The 27,559-nt window shown below is 44.4% G+C and overlaps 1 protein-coding gene across 1 annotated transcript in view; it reads right to left on the bottom strand.

Annotated features, from left to right (window-relative positions):
- Rok (Rho associated coiled-coil containing protein kinase) overlaps positions 1–27,559 on the bottom strand; it is a 75,683-nt gene that overhangs the window by 38,401 nt on the left and 9,723 nt on the right. The window contains exons 3-11 of the mRNA XM_075873861.1: positions 25,608–25,689; positions 24,637–24,737; positions 22,682–22,995; positions 21,452–21,536; positions 16,593–16,876; positions 13,113–13,204; positions 11,735–11,940; positions 5,953–6,035; positions 5,154–5,271 (exon numbers count right to left, since the gene is read on the bottom strand). Coding sequence (XP_075729976.1) covers positions 5,154–5,271; positions 5,953–6,035; positions 11,735–11,940; positions 13,113–13,204; positions 16,593–16,876; positions 21,452–21,536; positions 22,682–22,995; positions 24,637–24,737; positions 25,608–25,689 — 1,365 coding nt within the window. The remainder of the gene's footprint in view (positions 1–5,153; positions 5,272–5,952; positions 6,036–11,734; positions 11,941–13,112; positions 13,205–16,592; positions 16,877–21,451; positions 21,537–22,681; positions 22,996–24,636; positions 24,738–25,607; positions 25,690–27,559) is intronic.

Raw genomic sequence — 27,559 nt, 5'->3', positions numbered from 1 at the left:
AAGGGGGGACGTGGCCATAAAAAACGGAAAAATTGTGAAAAAGTCTATTTTTGGGAAACCACATATTAGGGCAGTACGTGTCACAAACTACCTTTTTTGTAAATATCAACGTCTAACTAATCGTGAAACTGTTTGAAATAAAGTTTACAACAAGCCGCCGCAGCCCTCGAGGAACACGGGAGCGCTCAAAATAGCCAGACTTGGCGCGATCGCAGTTTTTCGACCGCTTGACGGAGCTCCGCCCTTTTGGTGTTTTGGTTGTGAATTCTAGGACTTTCTTTTCCTGCCACCCGCGGCGACGGCGGCCGCGCAGAAGAGGAACAAGCTGCTCACAATTAGAGGGCTCGCGAAAGCTTTGAAGTTTCTCGCGGCGGAGATGCACCGCTGGGATTGGCGATGCGCGCTCTCCTCAAGGACGAGAGGGACCCTGCAACTGCGATTGGCTGCTGCGCGCGATGACGTAGTACTCTTGCACATAATGTGGCTCTCTGTCGTCTGCTGTTCCTCCATCCCCGGCGTATTCTTAGTGCTTTGCCAGCTATCGTCTATATATGCATACTTTCGCCGTTTAAACCGTTTTTATGAAACAATTTTCGAACGTCTTCATTAGAACATTTTCAATTGTCTTTACGAGACTGTTGTTGCATTCACTCACGATGCGTTCAACAAAAAGAAGACGCAACAAGTGTTCGGTGCAAACAAGCAATCTATGAAGGCTGTCCGCATGGCGAAGCTCTCCGCTCGCACGTGCGCCAACGGTGATCGCGCCGACAGTACATGTGAAGCAGCTTCTTCATCTATGCAAGAGAGGTAGCATCGACGCGCCTAGACACGGGACTCCTGCTCCACCAGTGCCAAAATTTGTTGTTGCAAGGGCGCCTGGTGTCTCGCGCTTATCGACAGGGGCTTCCACACTCTCTTTTTCATCGGCCTCCAAGAGTGCGATCGCGTCCTCAACTGTGCACTTGCGAACACGTTTTCTGACGTGCAAAGAGAAAGAGGCGGTGGATCAACAATGTGCAGCTGTTCAAAGAAAACTCTGTGCTATGCCAACAACAGAGTGAAAATTTCAGGCAATGCAGGACGATCAATGAAGCGCGACCTGGCCATTCAACGGGCAGCCAAGAAAGATTCACTGCGCTTGAAAAAAACTAAGAAGAGATCCTTGGGGAAGACGAAATGGCGGCGAAGAAAGAGAGTGCCAAAGGATGCCTCCAGTTATGCTGCAGGGTTGTTTTAGATTTGCATATGTGCCCAAAACTTTTAAATGCCGTTTTCTCAAAACTACTTTTTTTGGCTATTGAGGTTGCTTGTTCCAGCCATATCTGGGGAATCACTCATCCTATATTCATAAGTCTTTCTTTATTAAGCACTTGAATAAATTTTTTAGGGGGAGACAAGCTCATTTTTTTTAGTATATTGTGTCTATTATGTACAATACCTAATGAAAACTTGATTAATAATATCCCAATCACCAACACTAAATTAGATGGTCTGCTAAATCTTCTCAGTAAGGAAATTCAATAACAAAAAGCTCTGTTACCCCCTGAGGTAATCTGAGAATCATCATTGTTAATTTCACAGTTCGAGCATCTTTTGAAAGTTCTCAGTTCTCCAGGTCTTGAATAAGAGAACCGTGTGCACTATTCTGACATACTGCCGTAACTGGAGAACCAGTGAACATAAATTCATGAAATTTTGTAGTGGTCCTAATACTTTTGCTATTAGTTTATCCTGAAAATTGTATTGAGATATATCAATAAACAAAAAAGTTGGCATCTGATGGTAGCCTCCCCCTTAATATTCCAAAACGCCATGTGTACAATAAGCCTTTTCGATATCGAGGAACATAGAAAGAAAATATTGCTGTGGACGAAAGCGTCTCTGATCTGTGCCTCGATACAAACAAGGTGGTCAGTGGTGAATCTACCCTCTCGAAACCCACACTGGAATTGGTTGAGCAAATTGTTTGATTCAACTAAATTACTACAAGTCGGCAGTTTATCATTTTTTCGAAGAGTTTGCACAGGCAGCTTGTAAGTGCAATAGGCATATAGCTCAAAGCTAAAGAAGGGTTCTTGCCCTGTTTCAAAATGGTAACAATAATAGCCTCTATCCAGGAAGTAGGGGTAGCACCAGAGAACCAGATAGTATTGTACAAGCCCAGTAAAGTTCTTGCGTTTTGATTAGGAGGTTTTTTTCAAAATTTCGTACACCACACGGTTGAAAGCTGGGGTGGAGTTACTCCAGGAGTTCAGTGATGTTTGGAGCTCAGCTAAGCTGAATGCTTGGTTGTATGCCTCGTGATTTGTACATTTGTGTTCTAGGTTTTGCTTTTCTATTCTTGTTTTGTATTTCTATAAAGCGTCTGTATAGTGTCATGAGCTGGACACCTGCTCGAAGTGTGCACCGAGGAAGTTCGCCTGATTTTCCAAGCTGCCACCCAGTGTGTTTACGAGTGGAAGTGAGTGTACTTGTCTTCCTGCTATCCTACCAACCATGTTCCAGACTTTAGCCTCCAGTGTATATAAATTGATCCCTGATAAGAACTTCTGCCATCCTTCTCTTCTGGCCTGCTGACTCGTTCTCCTGCCTTGAGACTGTATTTTCTTAAAGCTGTCAAGATTTTCGGTTGTCGGTGAGTTCCGAAGCAACCTCCATGCCCTGTTCTGCTCTTTTTGCGCACTACGACACTCAGTGTTCCACTATGGGACGCATCACTAGCCGGGCAGTCCAGATGTTTGCGGGATAAACTTGGCTGCTGCGTCAATAAGGAAAGCTGTGAAGTACCGCACAGCTTCATCTATGCATAGTCCACATATGTCTGTCCAACTTAAATGAGTAATGTTATAAAACTGTTCCCAGTCGGATTTGCATGTCAGCCATTTGGAAACTCGTGAAGGACATACGCATGATGTTGGTGAACTTTTTCAAAACGACAGGAAAATGGTCACTTCCGTAGGGATTATTTATAATTCTCCATTGGAGTAATGCTACAAATGAAGGAGATGTGATACTGAGGTCTATGGAGGAGTAAGTTTTGATGGCAAGGTTATAATATGTTGCCTCTTTTCTATTCAACAGACAAGCACCTGATGAAAAGAGGAACTGTTCGATGAGACGACCTCGTGCATCACATCGACAGTCACCCCATAAACCGCTGTGTGCATTCAGGTCCCCTAGAACCAGATAAGGTTCTGGTAACTCATATACTAGGGACTGGAATACATGCTTTTCAAGGCGGTACTGTGGAGGTATGTAAAGAGAGCAGATGGTGATGAGTTTGTTCAAAAGAACTGCTCGAACAGCCACTGCCTCAAGGGATGTTTGTAGTGGTAGGTGTGTACATGCTATGCCTTGATTAACTATAACGGCGACACCATCGGATGACGCCACAGCATCGTCCTGGTCCTTTCTGAATGTAACATATTGGCGTAAAAAATTAGTGTTCTTGGATTTTAAGAGTGTTTCTTGTACACACAGCACTTTTGGAGATTGTTTCTGTAAAAGTTTTTGGACATCATTAAGGTTCCTGAGAAAACCCCTGATGTTCCATTGTATAATTTCTGTGTTCAAGATGAAAGTAATGTAGTGCTGTGTGTAAAAAGAGGAAGTGACTGTTTAGGCAGGGAGTGAAAACTTAAACAGCAGGGCCGTCGTCGGAGCCTGTTAACTGCCTTTAAGTTTTCTTGGCGCGCTCCAAGGAGCAACGCCGATATTTCGGCACCAAGGGTATCACTGTGTCCATTGCCTCCTCGGAGGCACTGGATGCCCGCACGTGCGAGCTGGTCATTCAAATTTTGGGACTCTACTGGCGAGGTGAGGCCTCGAGACCTGAGGATGCTAGAGTCTCCGATCTCTGTTCGTGTGTAGGCGTAGTAGGCTGAACGACTGCTGCCTTAAGGGCAGGCGCCGCAGCTGACGGCTCGCTCTGTGTAGGCCGAAAGAATGGCGAGGGTTAATGCGACGCTGCCGCCTGATGAGTCGCATCAGCATAGGTTGGGTCATAAAATAGCGAAACACTTCTCCTTGCGTCTTTAAATGAGATATTCTCCCTCACATTCAACGTGATGATCTCTTTTTCTTTTTTCCAGAATAAACACGACCGTGTGTAGGCAGCATGATTTCCGTCACAGTTCACACAATGCGCTGGTTGTTGGCAGGTTCCAGAATTGTGGCCAGAAACTCCACATTGAGCACAGGTCTGCCAACCACGACAGCTTTTCGAGTCGTAGCCATGTTTCTGACATTGGAAGCAACAACGGGGGTTAGGTATGTATGGTCGAACACGGAGCTTTGTGTACCCAGTTGTAAGTGTTTCGGGAAGTATGCTGGAGCCAAAGGTAATAATAATATGTTTTGTTAAAATATTTTTGCCATCTCCCTGCATCTTAATTTTCCGGACATTGATTACATTTTCTTCTTTCCAGCCGTCAAGAAGTTCGGCATCGGTCAACTAAGTTGTCCTCCGTTACAACTCCTCGTACAGTGTTCATTGTACGATATGCCGATACAGTGATGGAGACATCACCAAAAATCTTCCCAAGTTGGATAGTTTTTCATAATGCTCCTTGTCCAAAACTTCAATGAGGAGGTCTCCACTATCCATTTTCGTTGCTTTATAGCCTGTTCCGAGTGTGTTTATCAGGCACCTTGAAACTATGAATGGGGAGAGTTTCCCGACTGATTTTGCAGGTGCATCACTATTTGATTCTAAAGTAAATCCTAGGTAACTGGTGATGGCAAAATGCATCCAGATTAGTGCAAAAGCAGTTGATGCTATTAAATAATGCAGAGACATAAATTTAAAAATGGTACTTCGACTTTGATTTTCTCTGCCAGCAATAAGCTTACGTCGGTAAAATTTGCGACACTACAGTTTTCACACAGTAAATTATCAATCTAAACGGACTTATTGTTTCGCTTTTACCCTTTAACAAGGGTCATACCCACAAGTTCTAGTGTATAAAGTGTCGAGACAAATTGTTATTCATGGTAACTAACAGATACACAAACTTAAGAATGAGATCAATACAAACCCTGTCGTACACATTAGGCTAAAGCTCTGCTGTTTGTCCGCGTTCCCAAAAAAAGTGGAAACCTATGAGTCGAACAACACATGCAACCAAAACACATGGGAAACGATGCCTCACCTCCTTAATCTCGTGTGTGAGCAGCGTCATCTTTTTGTTGAGCTCCCGATTCTCGGAAACCAGAATAGTTGCCTGCTCGTTTTGTGCTGACACGGTCTCCAGCTGTTTTAGCGTGTGCCTGCATAACGCCAGGAGCAATGCAAGCACATCTTAAAGAGACACAAAAGAAAAAGGATTTCACTCTTCACATATTACTCCTCATGCTATATTAATAACCTTCCAAGTAGCAAGACCTCTCAAGAAAAATAAAAATAAGGAACAAGCAACAACCAAGAAGATAATTCAAAGAATAATAATGCATAAAGATATGAAAGGATGAAAAACAAGTTTTACAATCGACTTGAATGGTGGACATCTATCACATGGTGTAAACATTACATTATGGATGCATTCATTAACAGGGTAAATAGAACACATTTAAGAACTTGCAGAGAGTAAATCATTATCTTGAGATGACTCACACATTTTCATTTCCTTACAGATGCACGAGACACATCATCCCAGATGCTGCATTTCCATGTGTTTATCATGCTGTAACAATTCGCCAAGCGCTTTGCAGTTTACAGCACAGCCGATAGATGCCAAGTTTTTCGCTAGTTGACAGAATGGCCGATAGATAGCAGGCTACTGAAATTCCGGCTAATGCCTTTACTTCACCAATGAACAACCCTAAAATTTTCATCAACCAGCACAATAACGAAGGCAAATTTTTGTGGACACTTCACTTTGTTCACTATGTATTTCGACAACACTTGAAACCGCAACAACGGTTTTTATTAAATGAACAAATAAAGCCAACCTGTATTTCTGCTCTGCTTCCTCTTTGGCCTCGCGGAGGTTCGTAATCTCCTCCTGAAGAACATCTGGTGTTGGCCCATTTCCCTGCATGGCAAGCAGTTTCCAAGACAGAGTGAAAACGGAGACAACTACAGCCAATTGCAACCTAAGCAAGAACATACGTTCCGATCACAGAGCGACAGCTACAGCAGATTGCTACCTTAGAAAGAGCATAGGCTTCACCCACAGAGCGGCAACTACAGCCAGTTGCAGCCTAAAAACACATGCTTCACCCACAGCGAAAACAGCCAGTTTCAACGTAAGCAAGAACATGTTCTCCGCACACAGAGCCAGAACTATAGCCGGCTGCTACCTAAGTAAGCATAAGCTCCACCCACAGAGTGACAACTACAGCCAGTTGCAACCTAAAAACATATGCTTCATTCACGCAGCGAAAACAGCCGGTTACAACCTAAGCAAAAACGCATGCTCTGCCCACAGAGCCACAACTAAAGCTGGCTACAACCTAAGAAAGCATGAGCTCCGCCCACAAAGAAATAACTACAGCTGATTGCAACCTAAGAAAGAACATAAGCTCCACTCGCAGCTGTCGCTTCAATACACAGAAGAATATTTTCATAGATGCTTTATACCATTGTTTACATATTTCCAGGCTGTCAAGCTTTCTTGCACATTTTGTCTGCAGGTGTGGAGCTATGCGCGAATGTGTGACAAATGTGCTAGTCATGATTTGTTTCTATGTGGTAGCATAACTGTGACATCATACCAGCATGATATCCTGCTGTGCAAGCTTGAGAGCTCACAGCCATCACTTATATATTCCATGCACAAGTTCAATTTTTTTCCAGGCAAACTATACCAAATGCGGTAAGAACAGGCATACACACCTTGTCAGTCTGACCCCGGAGCAAATGAAGAAACGGCAGGAGGGAATTGGAGAGAAAGAAAAAACAAACACAGAACAAAGATTGCCATCACCACTTGTGAACCGGAGAATGCACAAGTGCAAATTCAAGCCATGGTTAGTGTTGTGGATGCGAAGTAGAGCTTAAACATAATCTCTGCTCGAAAAATTGCGAACATTAGCACCTATTTTCAGAGCTCGATCGGTTAACAGTTACACATGCAGTGCAGTACGGCATTACATTCCTTATGATTCATGGGCATGCCTCAAGAACAGATTGACCTCAATGTCACCGCTGCAATGTTCTCGCCAAGTCGAATGCACATACATACCCCACAAAGTGGATGGGGGGATGACCGCCGCTGAGGCTCAGTGGCAGAGCATAATTCGAAGGTCGCAGGTTTGGTCCCTGCCGAAGGCAAGTTATCTCTCCGTGTATTTTTCTTTTTCCACATTTACATCACAATTACTACTAGTAATAACATGCCCTATACTTTCCCTGGCATCAGTCTGTTCTCATTATTATTGTGTCTAACAATAAATAAAAAAAAAAGGATGCCGCAAATTTTCACTTCTTTCCTTCATCATTTGTGTATGCAGCACTATGAGGAGCTACAGCCACGGGGTATCTCTACCTAAGGCTGTAGGATATATAAGAATGTTACGAGACTTCGTGTCACAGCAGAAAGCTGTGCCACAGGCAGTGCACAGAAACAATCTCTGGGCAGCTCTGCGTCTTCCTATGCTTTAAGGACAACAGTCCGAACGAAAACTACAGAATTCTTATATAAATAGATTGCATTTCCCACTTTTGACTAGGCAACTGCAGTGCCCAATGCTGCCCCGTATTCTAATGAATATTCAGTTTCGTGAACTTTGAGATAAGTGAACTATTTCTCAGGATTCCTTGAAATTCACTCAAGTGAGAGTTAACTGTATGAAAAAATAATGTGTGTTGTACAATGAATATAGATGAGAAGGTATGCACAACTATGAACAAAGGTGCATATTTACTTTTTAACATAGATTGCAGAGTAGCGTCAATGTTGCTCAATGTATGTCGTGAAGGAGCCGACTCTCTTTGTAAAATTGTTTGCACTGCGTGGCACATGTGTCTCGCCTAAAAGCCGCATTTTGGGTGACAACTACCGGGCGATAGGCAGCGTTGTGTTCGCGTTGAGTGCCACTATCATCATCATGATTGTTACAGTGGTAGCGCCGGCAGTGACCCCTGCTGGAAGAAAGCCTTGGCGGTGGGTGCGGGCAAGTGTTGAGTGAGTCTCTTCAGCGTGTGGCAGTAGCCGCGAACGGGTGTCTCAAGCATGGGTCCTCGGCGCAAGGCACCGCGGGCCTGCGCACCGGGGGCCCTCGTGGTAAGTCAAGCGTTGGCGACGCCACCTTGGGTGTGTTAGTGTGTTTGTCATGTTGTTTGTTTGTCGTGTTAGTGTGTATACATGTCCTAGCATGTTAATTACAATTGATGTATCGATTCGGCGGACGATATCGTAGTTCAAAAGTAGTATGTGTAATAAATGTATGTGTGCCCTTTGGTTTGTACCGACCGTGTCTACTGTGTCCGTTCACTCCAAGGACGTAGCGCTCGCTCGCCAATTCGAGACCCCACACTGGCTGCCCAACGTGGAGCTCTTGGAGTATCGGACGACAGCTTTTGCGGTTCGGTATAAGCTTTTGTTAGAGCCGGGGAAGAGTAGGCCGTGGGGGGTGGGGGAGGGGCGGATTCTTGTTACTAGCGTCGATGGTGTGCTTTGTTGAGAAGCGAGGAGATTGGTTTCGTGACATGTTTGTACTTGTCGCTAGGTTGAGTTTATTATTTTTTTTTCTGCTCGCAAGTTTTTTGTTGTTGTTAGTTTTTCGAAAACATTGTTCTGTTGAGTTAGTACGAGAGCCATGCGGTCTGCATCCTAAGGTGAGCAAAGCTTAGAGCACGTGAATTGTAGGCCAGGCCCGATGCGAGTGAGTAGGGAAGCCTCGTGGGTGGTCCGATTTTCTGTAAATACCTTCTTCTACCTCTTTGGGCTCAGGGAGCCGGGCGTCGTTGCTGTCTGGCATTGTGGCTCGACGCCGTCGCTACACCGTCCGGGACGGTGGACGTTGGTCGCTCAGTAAGCTGCTGTGTGCGGCGAGCGATAGGCCTGCCTCACAGAGTGGATGTCTCCTCGCGGCTGCCTCTTCTACGCCTAGGCTGGGTGAATGCCGGTTATTGCCAAGCGATTCATTTGGCCTAAGACACTGCACAGCCGCCTGTCGCATGTGGCACAACCAGGAAGATCGTGGCATTGAAGTGTTGCATTTTGCTCTATGCTTCCGTCTCATTTTTTTTATCTTGCGATGCACAAACTAGGAAAAGTGACCTTCGTTTCATTTTTGAGTTAGGCGTCTCGGCCACCGCCGATGTATTAGCAGTACTGACCATCGTACCACATGGGCGAAAAGCCCAAAGCTCTCTTCCCTAGGCCCTGCTCCATTGTTTCTGACAAGTGTTTTGGAATGTACGCAGTGGAAGTTACGTAATCCACGGCTGGCTGTCTTCTGCATGGCTGGCTGTCTTCTGCACATCGTCAGTGCCGCTGGCCAGGAATGCGATCGTGAGGTCGTGCGATGGTGATGCCTGGGACCTGCGCAACTGCCTGCAGTCCGGCGCCCTCCTGAGTGCTGGTCGCAACCGGAAGACGGGTCTGCGCGAGTGACAGATCATTGCGTGGACGGCAACGTTGCTGTTGCGGGACCGGTACTGAGGTGAAGTCGAGCCGGACAGTGCAGCAGTGTCGACCGGCGGCGGTGTCGTGGTGCAAGGACATTATGAAGAAACATGTGATGTCATTTTTTTGTTAAAGCTTGTGTAGCTAATTTCTTTGTTTTCGGAATATGGTTTGATTTAAAGTTGGCGGGATGTGGGGGTGCTGACTGCCCCTATAAAATTGTTTGCACTGCGTGGCTAATGTGTCTCGCCCAAAAGCCGCATTTTGGGTGACAGCTACTGGGCGATAGGTAGCGTTGTGTTCACGTTGAGTGCCACTATCATCATCATGGTTGGTAGCATTGGCAGTGACCTCTGGCGAAAGAAAGTCTTGGTGGCGGCTGCGGGCGAGAGTTGAGCGAGTCTCTTCTGCGTGTGGCGGTTGCCGCGAACGGTTGTCTCTAGTGTGGGTCCTCGGCGCGTGGCACTGCGGGCCTGCGCGCCGGGGGCCCTCGTGGTGTCAAGCGTTGGCGACGCCGCCTTGGGTGTGTTAGTGTGTTTGTCATGTTGTGTGTTTGTTGTGTTATTGTGTAACGATGTCCTAGCGTGTTAATTACAATTGATGTATCGATTCAAAGGACGATATCATTGTTCAAAAAGTAGTTAAATAAATGGGTGTGTATTGTTTGATTTGTACCAACCGCCTCTGCTGTGTCCATTCCCTCCAAGTGCATGGCGTGGCGCTCGCCACACCGAGAGCCCACAATGTTTGGTTTGTCAGTGCAGTGCAGTTACTCACTGACTCTTGTAACACATGTTTAACTAGACTGAGTCTTCAACAAATGCACTGGCACAGAACATGAATAAGCCCCTGAAAAAACCCGACGAGTGACTGGAAGTTTCTTCAAGCGACTTGAAAAAAGAAGCTTAGGTCCTGAAGTGTCTACACTGCAATTAGCAAAATGTGGGACTAGCAGACTGGGGGAATCTGCAGTACACATATGTTTAAACTAAACTATTTTGTACATCACTGAAGTATGCTCCCACATAACAAACCATACACTAAAGCTTCGCAACTTGACAACCACTCACAAAACATCTGTGGCTTAGTTTCCAGACGTTACTGATACAGAGCCTGTGAAGTACTACTTGACACCACTTCTTTTACTTGCTTTGAGCTGTATCTGCAGAAGTCATTAACACTTGGAGTGCTTGCAGCTAACACATCTTGATACAGGATAGCCACGTGCGGCTGAACTTAAGGTGCCACCACCCAATAACGATTAGGAGAGAAATGCGCAACACTTCTAAAGATTTTCGCGACTCTTGTGAGACAATAGCCCTCAAAGTAGGACAGTAGCCCTCAATGCAGGACAACAGCTCTCAATGCAGGACAGCAGTATGAAGCAATTATGAAGCAAGTTTGCTTATTGTAAAGCGTAACTGGCAACCCTGCTGCGGCCTTTTCTTCGGCGCAAAGAGTTTCTCACAATAACACGTAGAAAGAAATCTGGCGCCACCATACATGCGAATTTTCTAGGTGGTGCTGTAACACAATGGCAATGACGGTATATGTATCTACGAAGCTTGTGTTGGCTGAAGTCGAACGAGGCTTAGGCCAACAAACAGACACGACTGCGTAAATAAAGCTTTTCTGCAACAAGACCTTAATTCAAGGATCACATTCGCCATAAAACAATACAGAATAATCAAAGTTCACTCACCTGTAAAGAATGATTAAATGGCTAAGAAATGAACAAACGACAACCTGTTGCGGAGTGAATGCTGATCTTGTCGTTTGCCATTCAACTTTGGCAGTCACTCGCTACTCTTCCCATTTCATGATAGTGTACATCAAAGCCTAAGTTTTCAAAGAAAGTAGCAGTAGTTTGTGTATAATGCTGAGAAAAATACAGCTTATCACATAGTGTATCAGCACGAAACAAACTATTTTGATGCAAGGGAAGCGGCTTCGAAGTGTCAGGGCTTTTCGCAAATGATGACGATCCGAATCCTACACACGTTAGCATTTACATGCATACAACAGTGTCGAAGCGTCAGTTTTCCTTCAAGGTAACCGTATCAAACACTACGCTAGAGGGTAAGCTCCATTCCTGCCTTCTTTTCCTGACCATACGAGCAATGCCTCACAAACAAGAGTGGGCGGATCATCGAGCGTACCTCGCTGAAGCCGTCGACACCATGAAGATGCGCTGTCGAGAGAAGTGCGTAGTCCCCCGAGTAGGTGAATCCGACGAAGGGCAAGTGATTGCCCGCAAAGGCCTTGGGCTCGGGAAAGTGCTCTTCGGGTGTCTCGTCCTGGTCCACGTCGTCGAAGTTGCTCGTGTCGTCATCGCCACTCAGCTCAGGCAGCACGGGTGGCACGGCTGCGATGGCACAATCAGGCGTTGCTTTCAAAGGACCAGTTAACAGGCTGCAGCTTTTTTTTTTTTTTACACCCCCCCCCCCCTTCCCCCAAAGAAGCTCGGCAAGCAGTAGAGTACACCACCGCGATTGTGTTTTCCTAATGTTACAGTGATGCGCGCCGTGCACTGCCTCCATTTCGAAAAACAATTCTTGCGCTTTTTTCCTAACCTCCTTTTACGTGCGGTGAAGAAAAGTCGCCGATTGGCAACTTGACGCAGCACGAAGCTAGTCGATTGGTCTAAACGAGCCAGCACGACGGGCTACGCCTTCCCCTCCCTGTGGGGGACAAGGGTGGCAAGGCCACACGAAAACTTGAAACCAGCTGAAACTGATGTTCGAATTCCAGTAACTTCCTTAGTATAGCACGTACACACAAAACTATTGTGGTAGCATGTTCACAAAGCAAAAGTGCACATATTTCTTTGATAACAATTTTTAGACCTCAGGGTTGTTTACTGGCCCTTTAAGAAACTTCAGTTTGACCATGTCCGTCATGCCCCCCTTCCTTTGTTTGTGTCGTTTTCTGTGCTAGTTTGAGGTGCATATAATTTCCAGTGAGAACAGCTTCATAACTTCCTGTGCAAGAAGTCTGTGAACTGGATTCGCAGCAATGTCACAGCAATTTCACAAGGGCCGCCACACGAAGCCAACGCACACAATCACCTTTCAACTGTCCTGTCGGCTGGCTTTGTAGGGTTGCTACTAATAATCTGCGCTAAGTTAGCTAGGCATCACAGAAACTACTTGAACTGTATTTTCAACTTTCTTTTTTTCTTTCACCAGCCTTAATTGCATGCTGACCAGACCACTCAATAAATTTTCATAACAAAAGATATAAAGTTGCCATTCCTTTCCGTACTGCATTAAGTAATAGTTATGCTACACCGTATGGAATCAAGGCCAACTTTAAAAAGAAAAAAAGAGAAGACACTGCAAAAAAATGAAACTTGAAAAATGTGCAGACTTGAATGATTATGGATAACTAGCAGGTGTGGTCTGACAACAATCTGCACAGGGCAGGTACAGTTGAATGCTACAGGGCGAAGTCCTTGCTCAACAGAATTATCGTAATGTTACGAAAAAGAAAAATTCACGAAAGAAAGAAAGAAAAAAGAAAGGCAGAGATTCTTACCCTCCCGAATGTTGTCGAACGTCCACTGGTCGTTCTGAAAGAATGGGTGTGCCTTGATCTCCTCCACACCCTTCCTACCCAGCCGGTAATTCCTGTGACAAGCAGAGAGGAAACAGTAGTTTTTCTCAGATGGTCCCCCATGGAGAACTGATGTTGACAATGCACAGTGAATGCACAGCCTATGCACAGTGCACAATCAACTGCTTGCTTGAAGGAAACCGTCAGTTTGAAAACAAACAGAAGACAAAAAAATGACATTAACATAGGCCTAAGTACTTTACAAAAGTTGGAAACACCATACAAAACTTCATTATGGTCCAACTATTTTCCATAGAGATGTTTTCTTGGACACGTACCAATTGGCCCAAGTATCACGGCTATTTTCACATGACAAAGTGGACTTTAACTTTTTATAAAAGAACAGGCCTTGAAAAAGTTAGTTGCATGACCAAAACACATGGAAAAGTTTGCTGATCAACCAAATTTAAACATGGAGAAAAGAAAGGTAAACTTAATGGCTCGTTTACTTTGTTAGAAACAGTAATAATGAGAACTGGTAGACCTTTATGCCAAGGAAAGTACTATAAGAGATATTAGAAGTAACTGTAGTGTAAATGTGAAGAAAGAAAAGTGGATGAAAAGATAACTTGGTGTGGGCAGGGAACGATCTTGCGACCTTCGAATAATGGGTTCTATACTCTACCAACGGAGCTATCACGGCGGCTATCCCCCCCATTTACTTTATGGGGTATATAAAATGCATTAAAGGTGAAAGCATCAGTCAGTGCCAGCTGTTGCAACTGCGGTGAGTGTGGGACACTCATTTTTTACCTATTGACGTCACATAGCACGTGATCTTATTACGAGCTGGCAGCCGACGAATAATTTCTCACATACCACCTGAAAGCACCAAGTCTGCCAGAACGAGACCCTCGCTACGAATAAAGAAAAAAAAGGTATACTTATGGGCTCGTTTGCTTTGTTAGAAACAGTATTATTGAGAACTAACAGACGCTCATGCCAAGGAAAGTACTATAGACCCCCTGTAAAGTAGTTAGCGCCTCATGGCGCACACGTGTCCCACGAATAAGCCGAACTTAGGGTTGACAACTATTGAGTGGTTGGTGGTGCAGGATTCACCATTATCATTGGGATTAGCAAGGTAGGGCCAGTAGTCACATCTGGCGGCTGGCGCAAAAACGGTCGTCTCCACAGGTCGTCTTTCGTGGGCCCCTAGTGGTGAGTAGAGCGTTGGCGAAACTGCTCTTGCGTTACCTTGTATAGTCCAACATGGATATATCGAACTCGAAGGGTATCGCGAATCAGTTCGATATATGAAAATTTTGAAATAAAAAAATAGAGGCCCCGAGAGCTAACCTGTAGCTGATCATCACCTACAATAGGTGCATTCAAGAATGACAACTAATTCTGCACACATGCCGCAACAAAATGATTTATTTACGTGAAAAAAAGTTGTCAAGCTTGGCCTGCTTCATAGTTTTTGAAATGTTGAAGATGCTAGTCTCGATCTTATCACAACTTACGAAACACATTGTCTATGCACTCGTTGTCGTCGTCTTCACCGGTTTCTGCAAATTCCGCCGTCTCAAAGCCTGCCTTGCGGAAGCAGTTAACCACTGTGTCCGTCTTCATGTCTCGCCTGGCATTGAAGATCTCCGCGGAGATTTCCGTCCACACCTTCGCCATCCAATGGCTGCTGGCAGCTTTGTCCTGGCTGCTGGCAGCTTCGCTTTCGCCAGAAATCGTTTTGCCAATGATGTTGTAGTGCTGCTTAAATCAGTGAAGCCACCCGCTGTTGTCGGCGAAGTTGTTTTACTGAGTAGAGCGGCAAATAATTTGGCCTTGGCGATTGACATCGGGCCATCCACCGGAATGTTCTTTGCGCGCACTTCTAAAAACCAGACATGGAGCGCCTTTTCTACATTCCTGTGGGCAGAAGCGCGCACATGACAGGCTCCCAACGTTTGCTGCTCCGCCGCCTTTGCCTTGATATCTGCCTTGTTTTTTAACAAGGTACTCGGAGTGCTACGTGGTATTCCGAAGTTGTCCGCGACGGTCGAACATTTCCCGCCCACCCAAACACGCTGAATAGCCTTCAACTTCGTTGCAAAGTTAAGGGTCTTGCACTCCTTGACGCTGGCCATAGCTACATGAGAAGTGGACAATTCAAGAAGTCTGCAACGGCTTTGCTCATCACACATGCAAAAGAGAAATGCTGCACATGCGGTGGTACGTAGGCGACATGACAACTTGAGAGGTGGTGGTAGTGGTTCGGCGAAGAAGGAAAAAAACTCTTATTTCTGCAGCCCTTAAGGGAGCACGGCGCAGCATCGATTGAGAGCAACAAAGCGCTCGCAAGGCGATGGCTACCTGCGAGGGCAACAGGAAAAGGCGCGAGCTGTGGTTGGCTGATCACACCTCGCAAAACAGCAACAAAAAATAAAAGAAAAGGCAAAAGAAGGAGGATCTCGGCTCCTTCGTTCCTGCTCTCCGAGTCGACGCATAGGAGAGAAAGCATGAAAAAGGAAACGAAAAAAAAAAAAAAGCCGTTCCGCAAGTTGGAGATTGCGCAGCCTGAACCCTCTCGCTTTTGCTTTTTTTTTCAAACATTTCGGATTTTGGCAGAGGCGTGATGACACACGTAGGTCGCTGGGCGCTGCTGCGAGTGCCAAAAACGCACCTTCGAACTCGCGCGCAGAGCCGCGCTGCCGTCGAGATTGCGGGGGTGGGGGGCAAATGCCAAAGCGCACCTTCCAGCTCGCGCGACGTTCGATATACCTGAAGACGGGTAAAAACACCGTTCCATATAAACTTGCGAATTCCTATACCTTCACAAAGGAATTTCAAGGGGATAACTTGCGAATTTGATATACCTGAAAATTCGATATATGTGGGTTCGATATAACAGTGTTCCACTGTATTTGATATGTTGATTGAGTGTATGGTATAAGGTTGTATTTAGCACGTTGATCACTAGTGAAGTATTTCATTTGGATGATGATACGGTCGATGTAATAGTAGTTTAAATGCTTTGTTTGGTTTGGTCTGACCGCATCTGCTGTGTCCGTTCGCCCTGAAAGCATGGTGCCTCAGTTCGAGACCCCACAAGTTGTGGCGATGTGACATTTGTTGAGTGTTGCCACAGAAACTGCCAGAGTTCAAGTGCTATGCACAACACTGTGTACCACAGGCATTGCAAACCAAGCATAATGCCCACAGCCGCGTAGAAAAAGTTAAGCCCACCACAGTGTACATGCCAGCCATGCATGAGTTCCAATCAAGAAGCCAGTGAGGTTAGAGGCCAGTGGCTCGACAGACTCCGGGATATCCACAGACTCTGCGTTTGCTCTCTTTTGTACTCGTTCACTCTGTCAGTTTTTTCGGCACCAGCCAACAACAGCAATGCCACTCAATGCTGGAAAAGACGCCTAGGAACTGCATTTGAAAACAATTCTGTACCGGTCAGTGAGGAAGGAGCAGATGAGGCGCCGGGCGTGCGGAGAGACCTCGACGTCCTCTGGGAAAGACAGAGAGTTGGCGTGGTCCATGATCTTGCCGTAGGTGCCGACCAGAGAGTCGGCGTAGAAAGGCGTGTCCCCGACGAGCATTTCGTACAGAAACACGCCCACAGACCACCAGTCACACTCGCGCCCGTAGCAGCCCTCGCCACCCTGGCTCTTGAGTACCTCGGGCGAGATGTAATCAGGGGTGCCCACTGCTGTGTCTGACCGCACCAGGCCGTCCTGAAAGAAGGCAGAAAGCATGCTTATAGAAATTGCACACTGGACACTTATAGGTTAGCAGGCTTGGCGGGATAGTGGGCTTACCAGAATAGTGGGATCGAAATGTGCATGTGCTGCACAATAAAAAACCTGTAGCGTGTATCATCCCCATGCTATTATTCATATTGAGCATTAGAGTGTTTGTGTGGTCTATGTAGAGTACGTAAAACATGGCGGCAGTTTTGGATGCCTGTTTTGAACTCAATTCAGCATCGTTGTGGACCGATGCACTTTTTTTGTAGGCAGCGACTGTGCAAAACAGTTTTGCCTGCCTTAAAGTAGCCTCAACGACCGAGCATTAGGAATAAATTAGCGTAGCTCTTGGAACAGCTTACCATTTCGAACATCCCTAGGCCTAACTAGAAGATCGGTATAAACAAATCCGCAAAATAAAAATTCACAGCTTTGGAGCTGGGTTCATATATATTTACTTTTATTATAACTATGAAAATTAGCGGTATTGCTGCACATATAAACAGGTGAGAATTCTCTATTTTTTTTCTTTTCACTCTTTTTCGTTTATTCTTCAACCGATAAGTGGAAGAATAAACCCATCATCCTTCGCGAATTATCCCCATCATCCTCCGCCCATCACTCATCATCCTTCACGACAAATGTTGCAAATCACCTGTGCTGCGAAAATTAACGTGTTCAAATGTTCTCTTTTCCTGTGTATGCACCCCTTATGTAGTACCCCCCAGTGGGGTCCTTAAGGAAATAAAAATGAATGAATGAATGAATAAGTGACACCACCAACCCAGCTTGTGCACATATAGATGCTACCCTTCTAAACTATTACACACTGTTTGCAACGAACGTTTGCGGCACAATAATGCTGTTCCCATAACCCATGCTTATCACACTAATGCTAAACTATAACAGTCGACTAAAGTTGAAGCTGGCAATTATGTGCTTGCTTAGAGTGCTTGAACAATTCTGACAAGGACCATTATTGGCCAGATAATATGGACAAACTGACACTCACGTTGGAGAAGAAAACAAAGTTGGGCTAGTTGGTTAATGTTCATTCTTGAAAGCTCCAACTGTGCTAATACAAACAAGGACACAGAGAGAGTAAAAGACAGCACGTGCACAGATAGCACTCACGTTGCGACCAGATAGCGGTGAAACGAGACTTTCCTGGCCAGTAATAACAGAAATCATAAGTCATAACATAAGACTGATTGATTGGTTTTCTTCATTTGTATTGACATATTAGTACATCACAAAAATGCTGGGCCAATGCTGGGCCTAAACTAGAGGCTTGGTAAATAGAGAGGAATTTAGGTAATGGACATGGTAAACTTCAAAAGGAGGCATTTCAAGGGTGTGGCGAATTTGGAGGTTAGCACAAATAAGCACAAATATCAGAGTATGTTGCGTGAAAATTTTGTGTTTGAGAACAAGAAGCACCTCACAGTAACCGCGAAGTTTCTAATCGAGTATGTCTAGCGTATTCCGGGGCTAAGCCTGACCTGCATCGATCATTTCACGCGGGCATTTGATTATAAACAGGGGCCATGCTCATCAACTTGCCCACATCCAATGCATGCGTATACAAAGGACAACTGACAAAAATGGCAGCCCCGTTGACACCGCTATCACTGTGTGCTTGCCACAACTGCTGTGTTGAATAATTTGTAATTTTAAGCTGAATGTTGTAAATTAAAAAAAAAAGTAGAAAGCCACAACTTGTTACGACTCAAAAGTTGTTATAGGAGTGCTATACACCCTGACAACTCACCATCATTGCTGTTTAGGGAGTCATTCACAGAGCAAAGAGATAAACGAACCCTCTTCAATCCTCCTTTTTCAAGATTCCACAGTGCATGCGCCCTTCACCAAGCGAGAAGGCACTGAAACGCCTCCTTGTCTCGGAGGCTTTTGTTCTAGTAATACCGGTTCTCTTGGCCTCTATCAAGACCCTCCCAATGTGGAAGAGAACTACACAGGAAAATAGCAAAGGTGGATTGTAATTTCAGTAGTCGTCAAGTCGTAAAGTTCTCAATATCAGTCCATCTGTTCAGTTATCCTGAAATTACCCCTTATTAAATTTTCACTAATTAGCCCACACGACGATCGATTCACTGCTTGTTTACTCTGTTTCCTTAACTCCCGTAAAGGATATGCATATGACCGTTCAACATAAGCAGATATCACAATTCAAGCAAACAAAAACAGTTCAGAATTCAAGCAAAAAAAAGAAGTTCAATGTTCCTCTTGTGAGGGAAAACGTTCAGCAATATAAATTCATATTATGAAGCAGCACGGATGAAGTCTCCTGCTTTACACGGAGTCATTAGGTTGTGTCTAAGACACAAGAACAAGCCCCTCAATCCATATTCCGTTCTCAGCTTTCTTTTTTTGAAAAATTGCAAATAAACAAGACGCAGAGTACAGTGCACATAGTACCGTATTTACTTGTGTAACGAACACACTATTTTTCTTGAAAAATCAGAGCAAAGTTGGGGGTGCATTTATTATGCGAGGCAAATTTTATGAACATTTTTTCGAGATGAGCGAAAATGCGTTAATGCAAAAAAAAGTTAGGTCGCTTAGCCTTTCACAATTGACATACGCGTAGACTGTTGGGTAACAGCCTCTTTGATGCACTTTGACCATCTTCGTTAGTTGATGGCGCTATCTTCTGCAAGTTGTTCCCGTGCTGCCCGCACATGCCATAAAACGTTTCCTGGCTACCTTTTCTTGCAATGCTTTAACCGCACCAAAGGTATCTGCTGTGATTTCGAGGGGCGCCCAGAAACGTGCGCTACGGTGCATTTTGCTAACTTCGTGGCAACCGTACCGCCACTGACATTGTAGCAAGTAACCAGCATTGCAGCACGCTACCAACAAAGCATCAAAAACCGTTGATAACAAGATTAACAACAAAATACAGCCACCGCCTCACTGTCCACATGAGAAGTTACCTACTGCAAAAAAGGTAGCCTATTTCTTGTGTTCCTTTATTAACGGGGCAGGCTGGTCTTTGGGACCAAAAAGTGACAAAAAATTCATTTTTTAAAAATTGACATATTTGGTTTCTGCAAGTATTTTTCTATCTCTCGGCAAATGTTTACGCACCAGAAAGTGGTAATTTTTTGGTAATGTCATTCTAACTGTCCAGATTCTTGGTGCTGTTAACATGCAGAACCTGCAACAAAATGGGGAACCGACTTTGAGTCTTCTTAATAATTTGCCGGCACCTGTGTTAAAAGCTCTGCTACAAATTTATGAGCACCTTTACGAGGACTGCAAAACATGTGCACCATTATTTTTGCTTTTTGAAGAAGCTGAGTGTTTTCAGTTTTTTCCATTTTTTTTTCAAAAAAGTAGATTTACGACTGTTCAATTTTGAGGCCTCAATATCTCTGCAGCTAGGGCAGGTACAACAATAATTCTTTTTGCAATGGAAACCTGTATGTGTGTAGAATGCAAGTATGGGAGCAAAATTCAGAGCACAAGCCTTTTTAATTAATTACTAATCAAAATTGTAATACAATTCCAACTACTTTAGAAAATGGATAGTTCACTTTGCTGTAAGATAACCAAAGAAAGCCTAAAAACAAAAAACTCTCATATACTTTCAATATTTAGTCATAAGTCTATGTTGACCTATCGTTAATATCACTTTTAATTAAGCACTTTTTTTTTCTATGGTGGCCCTAAACAATTGAGGGTGAACTTGAGTTATCTCACGAACAGGATGAGTTACAGGAAAACTAATTAAATACTTAAAGTTAGCAGAAAAAACTGCATAATCATGAGCAGCTTGATCAAGATCACTGAAGAAATAAACAAAAAAAATGTAAATAAGTGTGGATAATAAACAAGAAAAGTAAATTGCAACTGAAGCGAGAATCAGAAATGCTACCATGTTGCGGAAATAGACATGATCTTTCTTGGGCAACAAGTGATTTTTTCTGGTTTTATAGAAACCTGCGACGTGATGGCGATGAATGGCCCTTCCCGACAGCCATGGCGACGGCAAATCTTGTCGTCATTGCTCCAAAATCGCCTGCATGTGGTTGGGCCTTAATGTTTCGTATTTTCAGGAAGCGACCGTCGATTGGCGCGGGCAGTTTCATGAACTTCGCTCGCACTGTGTTTGTCAGCTGTGATGTCTCTACACTCAGACCGTTTGTGAACCTTGCTGTGGGTACACAGATAATAAAAAAGACGGGAAGTGCTGTGCGCAAATAAAGAACAGCATGGCACGTGGCAGTGGGCGAACGAGGGGAGGGAGCAAGCCGAGGTGGCCGACGGGGGTTGGCATAATAATAAAAAACAGAAGAGATCTAACGGGCAAGGAGGCGCCAAGTGTTGGTTAGTGGGACTGCAGCGGATGAATGTAGGGGGTGTGTTCATTACGCGGGCAAAAAAATCCAACTTTTGATGACTGCAGTTTGGGTGCGTTCATTAGGCGAGTAGATATGGTATGTCTTCTTTGTGACCCATTTGTTTACGTCACTTTATATAACATGCACCAACACCAGTTCGCATAGTTCATCATGCTACTTTGGCAGAACAACTCACAGCATCCATGCGCATGCAAGTCCCAAAGTCGGCCAGTTTCAGGTGACCCCTTGCGTCGAGGAGCATGTTGTCAGGCTTCACATCTCTGCAAACGACAGAAAGAGTAAGCATGGTAAAAAAAAAAACGTGCCAGCAAGCAAGTAGGCACATTAGAAGGACACTAAAGAGCGAAACGATTTTTGCATATTAGTTAAGAACAATTTCACAATCCTGAAAATCCTGTCACTTGTCACAATCATGTCACTTGTCGTGACACATTGCTTGGTAAGCAAGAAAACACGCGAAAAGAAAAATGCGAGTGACACGCCACCTCTAGATTCTCATAACAAACACCGTGATGTCATGAATTTTGAAGGCGTCCACTCAGTCCTACATAGCTTCTAATCGATAAACTTGAAATACACGATCATCCGTGGGTGCCATAGACCTAGCAGACAAAGCTTCAGAAAATTTCATGGAGGCAATGTTGCGAAAAATATCAAAATTGTATTTTGTAACTTGTTACATCATATGCGGAGATTTCAGTGCAAAATTTAAGAATGAAACTTTAGCCTTGACTTTCTCCAGTAATAATGAACTTATGGCCGCGAAACTTACGGCACTGGAGTTCTCAAAATACTATTTATCAATCTAAATCAAGTCTTTGTTTCTTTTTATGGTCCCTTTAAAAGAAAACTACAGAGCAAGAACAGAACTTCAACGTTTATTTTTGTGTGGGTGATGCACTTGCAGCAGTTTGCTTGTGATCATTTCAAAGACAAAAAGATTTAAAGGCTTTCTGGCCCTTTCAAGGCCTGGCATGCATCTTTTCAAGAACAACGCCTCTTATAGCAGCCTTATTTTACTGAAACTGAAGAGACATCCAAACTGATATGACTGCTGCAATCAAGTATGAATCGTAGAAAGTGTTGGACTAAGAACGGGAACAGTGAGAGCACTGCACTGCGTGAAAATAAAAATAAAAAGATGATTTCTAAGCAGGTGCTTCCACTTACATAAATAAATGCCCTTTTAAAACAGGTAGTCTCAAAGATCTCTGGTACTATTTCGTATATTGAGCGGCTGGCGTTGTATGTGTAACAGGAGCAGTAAATGTCCTTTCCAAATGCTTGCACCACTGCTTATAGCATTCTTTGCTACAAAAGTGTTGTAGACCCTTTCCACCGGAATTCGGGCATCCATTATCAAACCATCAATCGGCAAACACATGCCTAACGGCACCCTCCATACCTGTGGACGAATCCCATGGAGTGAACGGTGTCCACTGCGAGCACCACCTGTGCGCAGTAAAAGCGGGCCCAGTGCTCGGGCACGTCGTAGTTGCTCATCAGGTTGACCAGGTCTCCGCCGGGCATGTAGTCCATGACCATGTAGAGGCGGCGGTCGTCCTGGAAGGCCTGGTGCAGCTGGACGATCCACTGGGAGCGGGCGTGCGCCATGATGAAGCGTTCCTCCCAGAAGAAGGCCGAGTCCGAGCGCTTCATCATCTCAAACTTGCTCAGCAGCTTCATGGCATACACCCGCTTGGTCCACTTGTGGCGCACCTGCAAAGCAGCATCGGAGATCGTAGTGTGTTGTCGCGTAGTGGTGACGCTGACAAAGGCCATGGTCAGTATGCCTAGGATGAAACTGTTGATTTAGCCGAACTTGTGGCCAGTAAACGAAAAATCAGATCACCGCGGTACACACTGGCACTGACAGCGGCTAACTGAGCATTGGCCGTGGACCAACCAGTCATCGATCAGATGTGCCGTCTTTTACACATCACATGTCTAACTTTCCAGCCTTATCAGTGATGGTCACACAAACTCTGCAATGATCTTGAGTGTTCGCTTCCTGTGCGCAACCTTAACAAGATTATCTACTACAAACGAGAAGCTTTTCGAACAATGAGGGAGAGAAGTGCAGCCCCGACAAATTGAAATGCCACAATTTAGGGCTATATGCAGCACGTGCTTTCATTTCCACTGTCTTCAGTTCGTGTTGTATCAATCAATCAATCAATCAATCAATCAAAGAACTTTATTTTCACCAAAAAAGCAAACATTTGCGGTGAAAAAAGGTGGTATCGGAGTAATTTGGACTAGACGAACACTTACAGCCTTGCATTTAGCGGCTAGTTTCGCAGTATTGTGATGCAATGATTACGAGTGATCGTACATAACAGTCATTATCGCTATACTGTAAGTATTTGATGTTTCATTTCGCTCCTCTGGTTAAAGTTTCGTAACGCAAAAGAGAAAAAATTGCCACCCACTTGTCCACAACGTGAAGCTACAAGGCAAATACATCAGCTAGTACAAGTATCGAGGCATTTGAAAAATTTATATCTGACTAGTGTTTTTTTTTTCTTCGTGAAACATTTTTTATGTTGTTTGAAGTGCTTTGTTCTGTGTTGACTGCAGTATTGTACTGTTGATTTTGTTGTACTATGTACACCCACTCTGCTATGGCCCCAAGTTGGGGCTAGCAGTATTGCTAAATAAATAAATAAATAAATAAATAAATAAGTGAGAATGATTTTTTTATCAACTAGTGCCCGGTGTTGTATCGGTTCACCAATGTGGTACACACAGTACCGACATTATTGTGCTACGTCATCATCATAGTACAGACGGTTTGATGAGAATTTTTTCCTTCCTTATATCCCACTTGACCTTAGTCACTCCCATACATATGATTTGACAATACCAACAAATTTCCAGAAACTACTACAAGTGGTGGTACACTGAGGTAATGATCAACAGTCTTTCAGAAGTGTTGTGGCTCGAGCGAGTTGGTTATCTAGGACTTAGCTAGTATTTGCGCGGCACATATGGGAAAAAAAAGAGGAAAAGACGACACAGACATCAAGCAAGGTAGGTGCTAAACTTCCAACAGTCGCTTCACGTGACACACAACCTTGTGTGTTTGCTAACTGAGAGCTGTGCAAGATGTACCCGTCTCGCCTGTCCAATGGTTGAGGTGACTACTTGCCCACCTCTTCTCAACCGACCTATCAGCACGCACTGAAAGTGGAATCTCCGAAACTCGTACTCTTGTGATAAGGCCCCAGCTTAGCATAATGGAGGTAGAAGATGATGAGTGCGTTTTTTACATACTCTATTGCTGTCCGAATGAACTGCATCACACGAAGAGCGAGATAATGCAGAAAAACTGCGTCAGCCATGGGAGGTTAGACTCACCAGTTGGACTTCTCCGAAAGCACCCCTGCCGATGGTCTTGATCACCTTGAAGTCATCTGGCTTCATTCGACATGCCGATATACTGGCTACAGCCTTCTCATCTGATCAGTGAAAAAAATTGGTATGAAGAAAAAAAACAGAGAAAGAAATCAACAAGGGGAGTACAAAAAAAGAATAAAGGCATGAGAGACACAGTGGTGACACAGAAATTTACTGATGAACTGAGGGCACTTAGCAGTTGCTAGTACTCATACTCGCCTAACACTAAATGGCATGACGACCTAATGTTGATAATACTTCAACCCTCTGGTCTAACCTTTGTATCCTTTCAGAGCCTTCCTGAATCAAATACCCATTCCTATTATTCCAAATTAAGCTGTTCTTCAGTACCCGAACGCCAGGTATGATAGATGGTTACTTCAAAGATTAACATATTGCGCACTGTGCAAATTTGGGCCTGTTCTGTTTAAGTGCCCTTTGTGTTAGCTACAACAAGCTCTCATTTAGCACCAACACAGGAACATTAAAGAAGGTGATCAGGTTTTGTCTGCACTCACTGCAGCGGTCTAACGGTTACGACGCTTAACAGATGGCCCCAAAGGTTTCTGGATCGAATACGGACTGCATTTCTATGGAGGCCAAATGGTCGAGGTTCGTGTGCCCAGGTTTAAGGTGACTGTTAAGGTATTCAAGGTGGCCAGAACTTCTGGAACCCTCCATTACGGCATCTCCACAATTATGTCATGATTTTAGGATGTAAAAGCCCCAAAATTATCATTACATCTTGTACCCACATGTTCCGCAACTTCCACGTAGCTGCCAGTTTATTTGCTACGATTAAATACCAGCACGCAAGCTTGAACCTCTTTTAAGGGCAAGTCTGAGCAGCTTAGCCATGTCACAAGTGATTGTACTCAGAGTCGCAGGTTTCAAAGATCCTATTGCTAAAGGACACAAACTGAGGTGCTTACATCGATTGAGGAAGCTGTCGATGTTCTTCATCCTCCGGAGAGCAGGACTGTTGCAGTCCATTACCAGAGCCTGGATGGCATCCTGTGAACCGAGCAAAGCATTTTTTTTTTTACACTGATGAACATGTTACCTCCCTACAACATGTAACAAGGCAAATACAATGTTCACAATCAGAGAAAAATCTCTTTATTCTACCGTCAATTTTGAGAAATTCCTGCCTCTTATAGCGAAAAGCAGTCCCGTGTGTAAAAAGTGCCCGTAAACTCCAGTTGCGACATCCAAGGCGCACTGCCCAATCAAGCTGCCGATCTGTGCAACTTTATGCTGCTGCATCTGTGCATGTCTCACTCAAGGAAAATAAATTCAATTCGATTCAACATCAACGCCCATGACGACAGACTGTGCACATTTTGGCTGCAAGAACTTGGGGGAATGACCCTGCTAACAAGCTAAACAAGGCAAGTGAATGCGGAATCTAAATCTGGACTGGACTGCAGCACTTCCTGTTCTCTAGTTTGCTTATACAGTAGACTCGCGATAATTCAAATTCTGATAATTCATACTTTCGGTCAATTCTAACAAAATGCAATTGTTTGTTTGGCCCTCTATTCTTTCAATGAATTTAAAAGCCTCTTAATTCAAACTCCGTGATTCGGTTAATTCATGCCCCGCCGCGGTGGTCTAGTGGCTAAGGTACTCGGCTGCTGACCCGCAGATCGCGGGTTCGATTCCCGGCTGCGGTGGCTACATTTCCGATGGAGGCGGAAATGTTGTAGGCCCGTGTGCTCAGATTTGGGGGCACGTTAAAGAACCCCAGGTGGTCGAAATTTCCGGAGCCCTCCACTACGGCGTCTCTCATAATCATATAGTGGTTTTGGGACATTAAACACCACAAATCAATCGGTTAATTCATACTTTTCGTGGTTCCATATCAAAAAATATCTGCTGCTTTCCCACTACTATTTAAAAATTCAGGTGCTTAAAAATCCTAACAATATAAAAATAAAAACAATGTTTGAAATGAAGTACGCGCATGGTAAGCTGCGATACCTCTCAACTGATATAGAGAGCTTTGTGCTGAAGGTACATATAGCAAAAAAGCAGTTGGCAGTTCACAATTTCTTTAAGAGATCTGATGAGGAGTAAATGGCTGATAAACTTGTGGACCTTACACCTCTGCTTTCTGTTCACTGCGTGCAGTTAGGGTTTAAAGATGCTTCAAAAAATTTTTAGATATGATAAAAACAATCCCAAATCGCAATGTGTGGTGTCACCTCACCCCACAGTCACATATCTGAGAACTTCTGATAATTCAAACTTATTGATAATTCAAACAAAATTCAGAGGTCCCTTCAAGTTTGAATTAACGAGAGTCGACTATAGTGACAAGACAAAGGCATAACAACACATTGCGAAACTTCACTAGTCAGACAGCATATATATATATATATATACACACATGCATACCGTAAAATTCCAAGCAAGCACCCCCTCCCCTCCCAACTTCACTGCCGATTTCAAATACCCCCACCGTTCCAAAAAGTGCCCCCCCCCCCCCCCCCTTATCTACTCTTGCTTTACACTGTAGCCCGATTGCTCTGTGCCATTTGTTGCTTTGTGTTTGCAGTGAAAGGTCAGCTGTGCTTATGCTGTCCTACACAGTGGCAAAGCAAATCTAGGTTATTTGATGTCATTGAGAGAACGGAAAGAACGTGCACCAAACGACTTGACATTTCAAGCTCGACTGGAAGCGAATACGGAAGTGGGAGAATTTCGATAATTTGCGGCAGCTAATCTACGGGAAGGCAAAACTTTGACGGAAGTTCAGTAACGGAGCACTAGTATTCAGTGAACACGTGAACGATGCGTTCTTCGAGTACCTTGAGCGCCAAAAAAGTGCAGGACGTGCCGTCAACAACCGGATTCTTTCCGAAGAGGCCGTCGAAATTGC

Source organism: Rhipicephalus microplus, chromosome 9 (genome assembly GCF_043290135.1).
Source record: "Rhipicephalus microplus isolate Deutch F79 chromosome 9, USDA_Rmic, whole genome shotgun sequence".
Lineage (NCBI taxonomy): Eukaryota > Metazoa > Arthropoda > Arachnida > Ixodida > Ixodidae > Rhipicephalus > Rhipicephalus microplus.
This window is presented reverse-complemented; position numbering and strand designations above follow the sequence as displayed.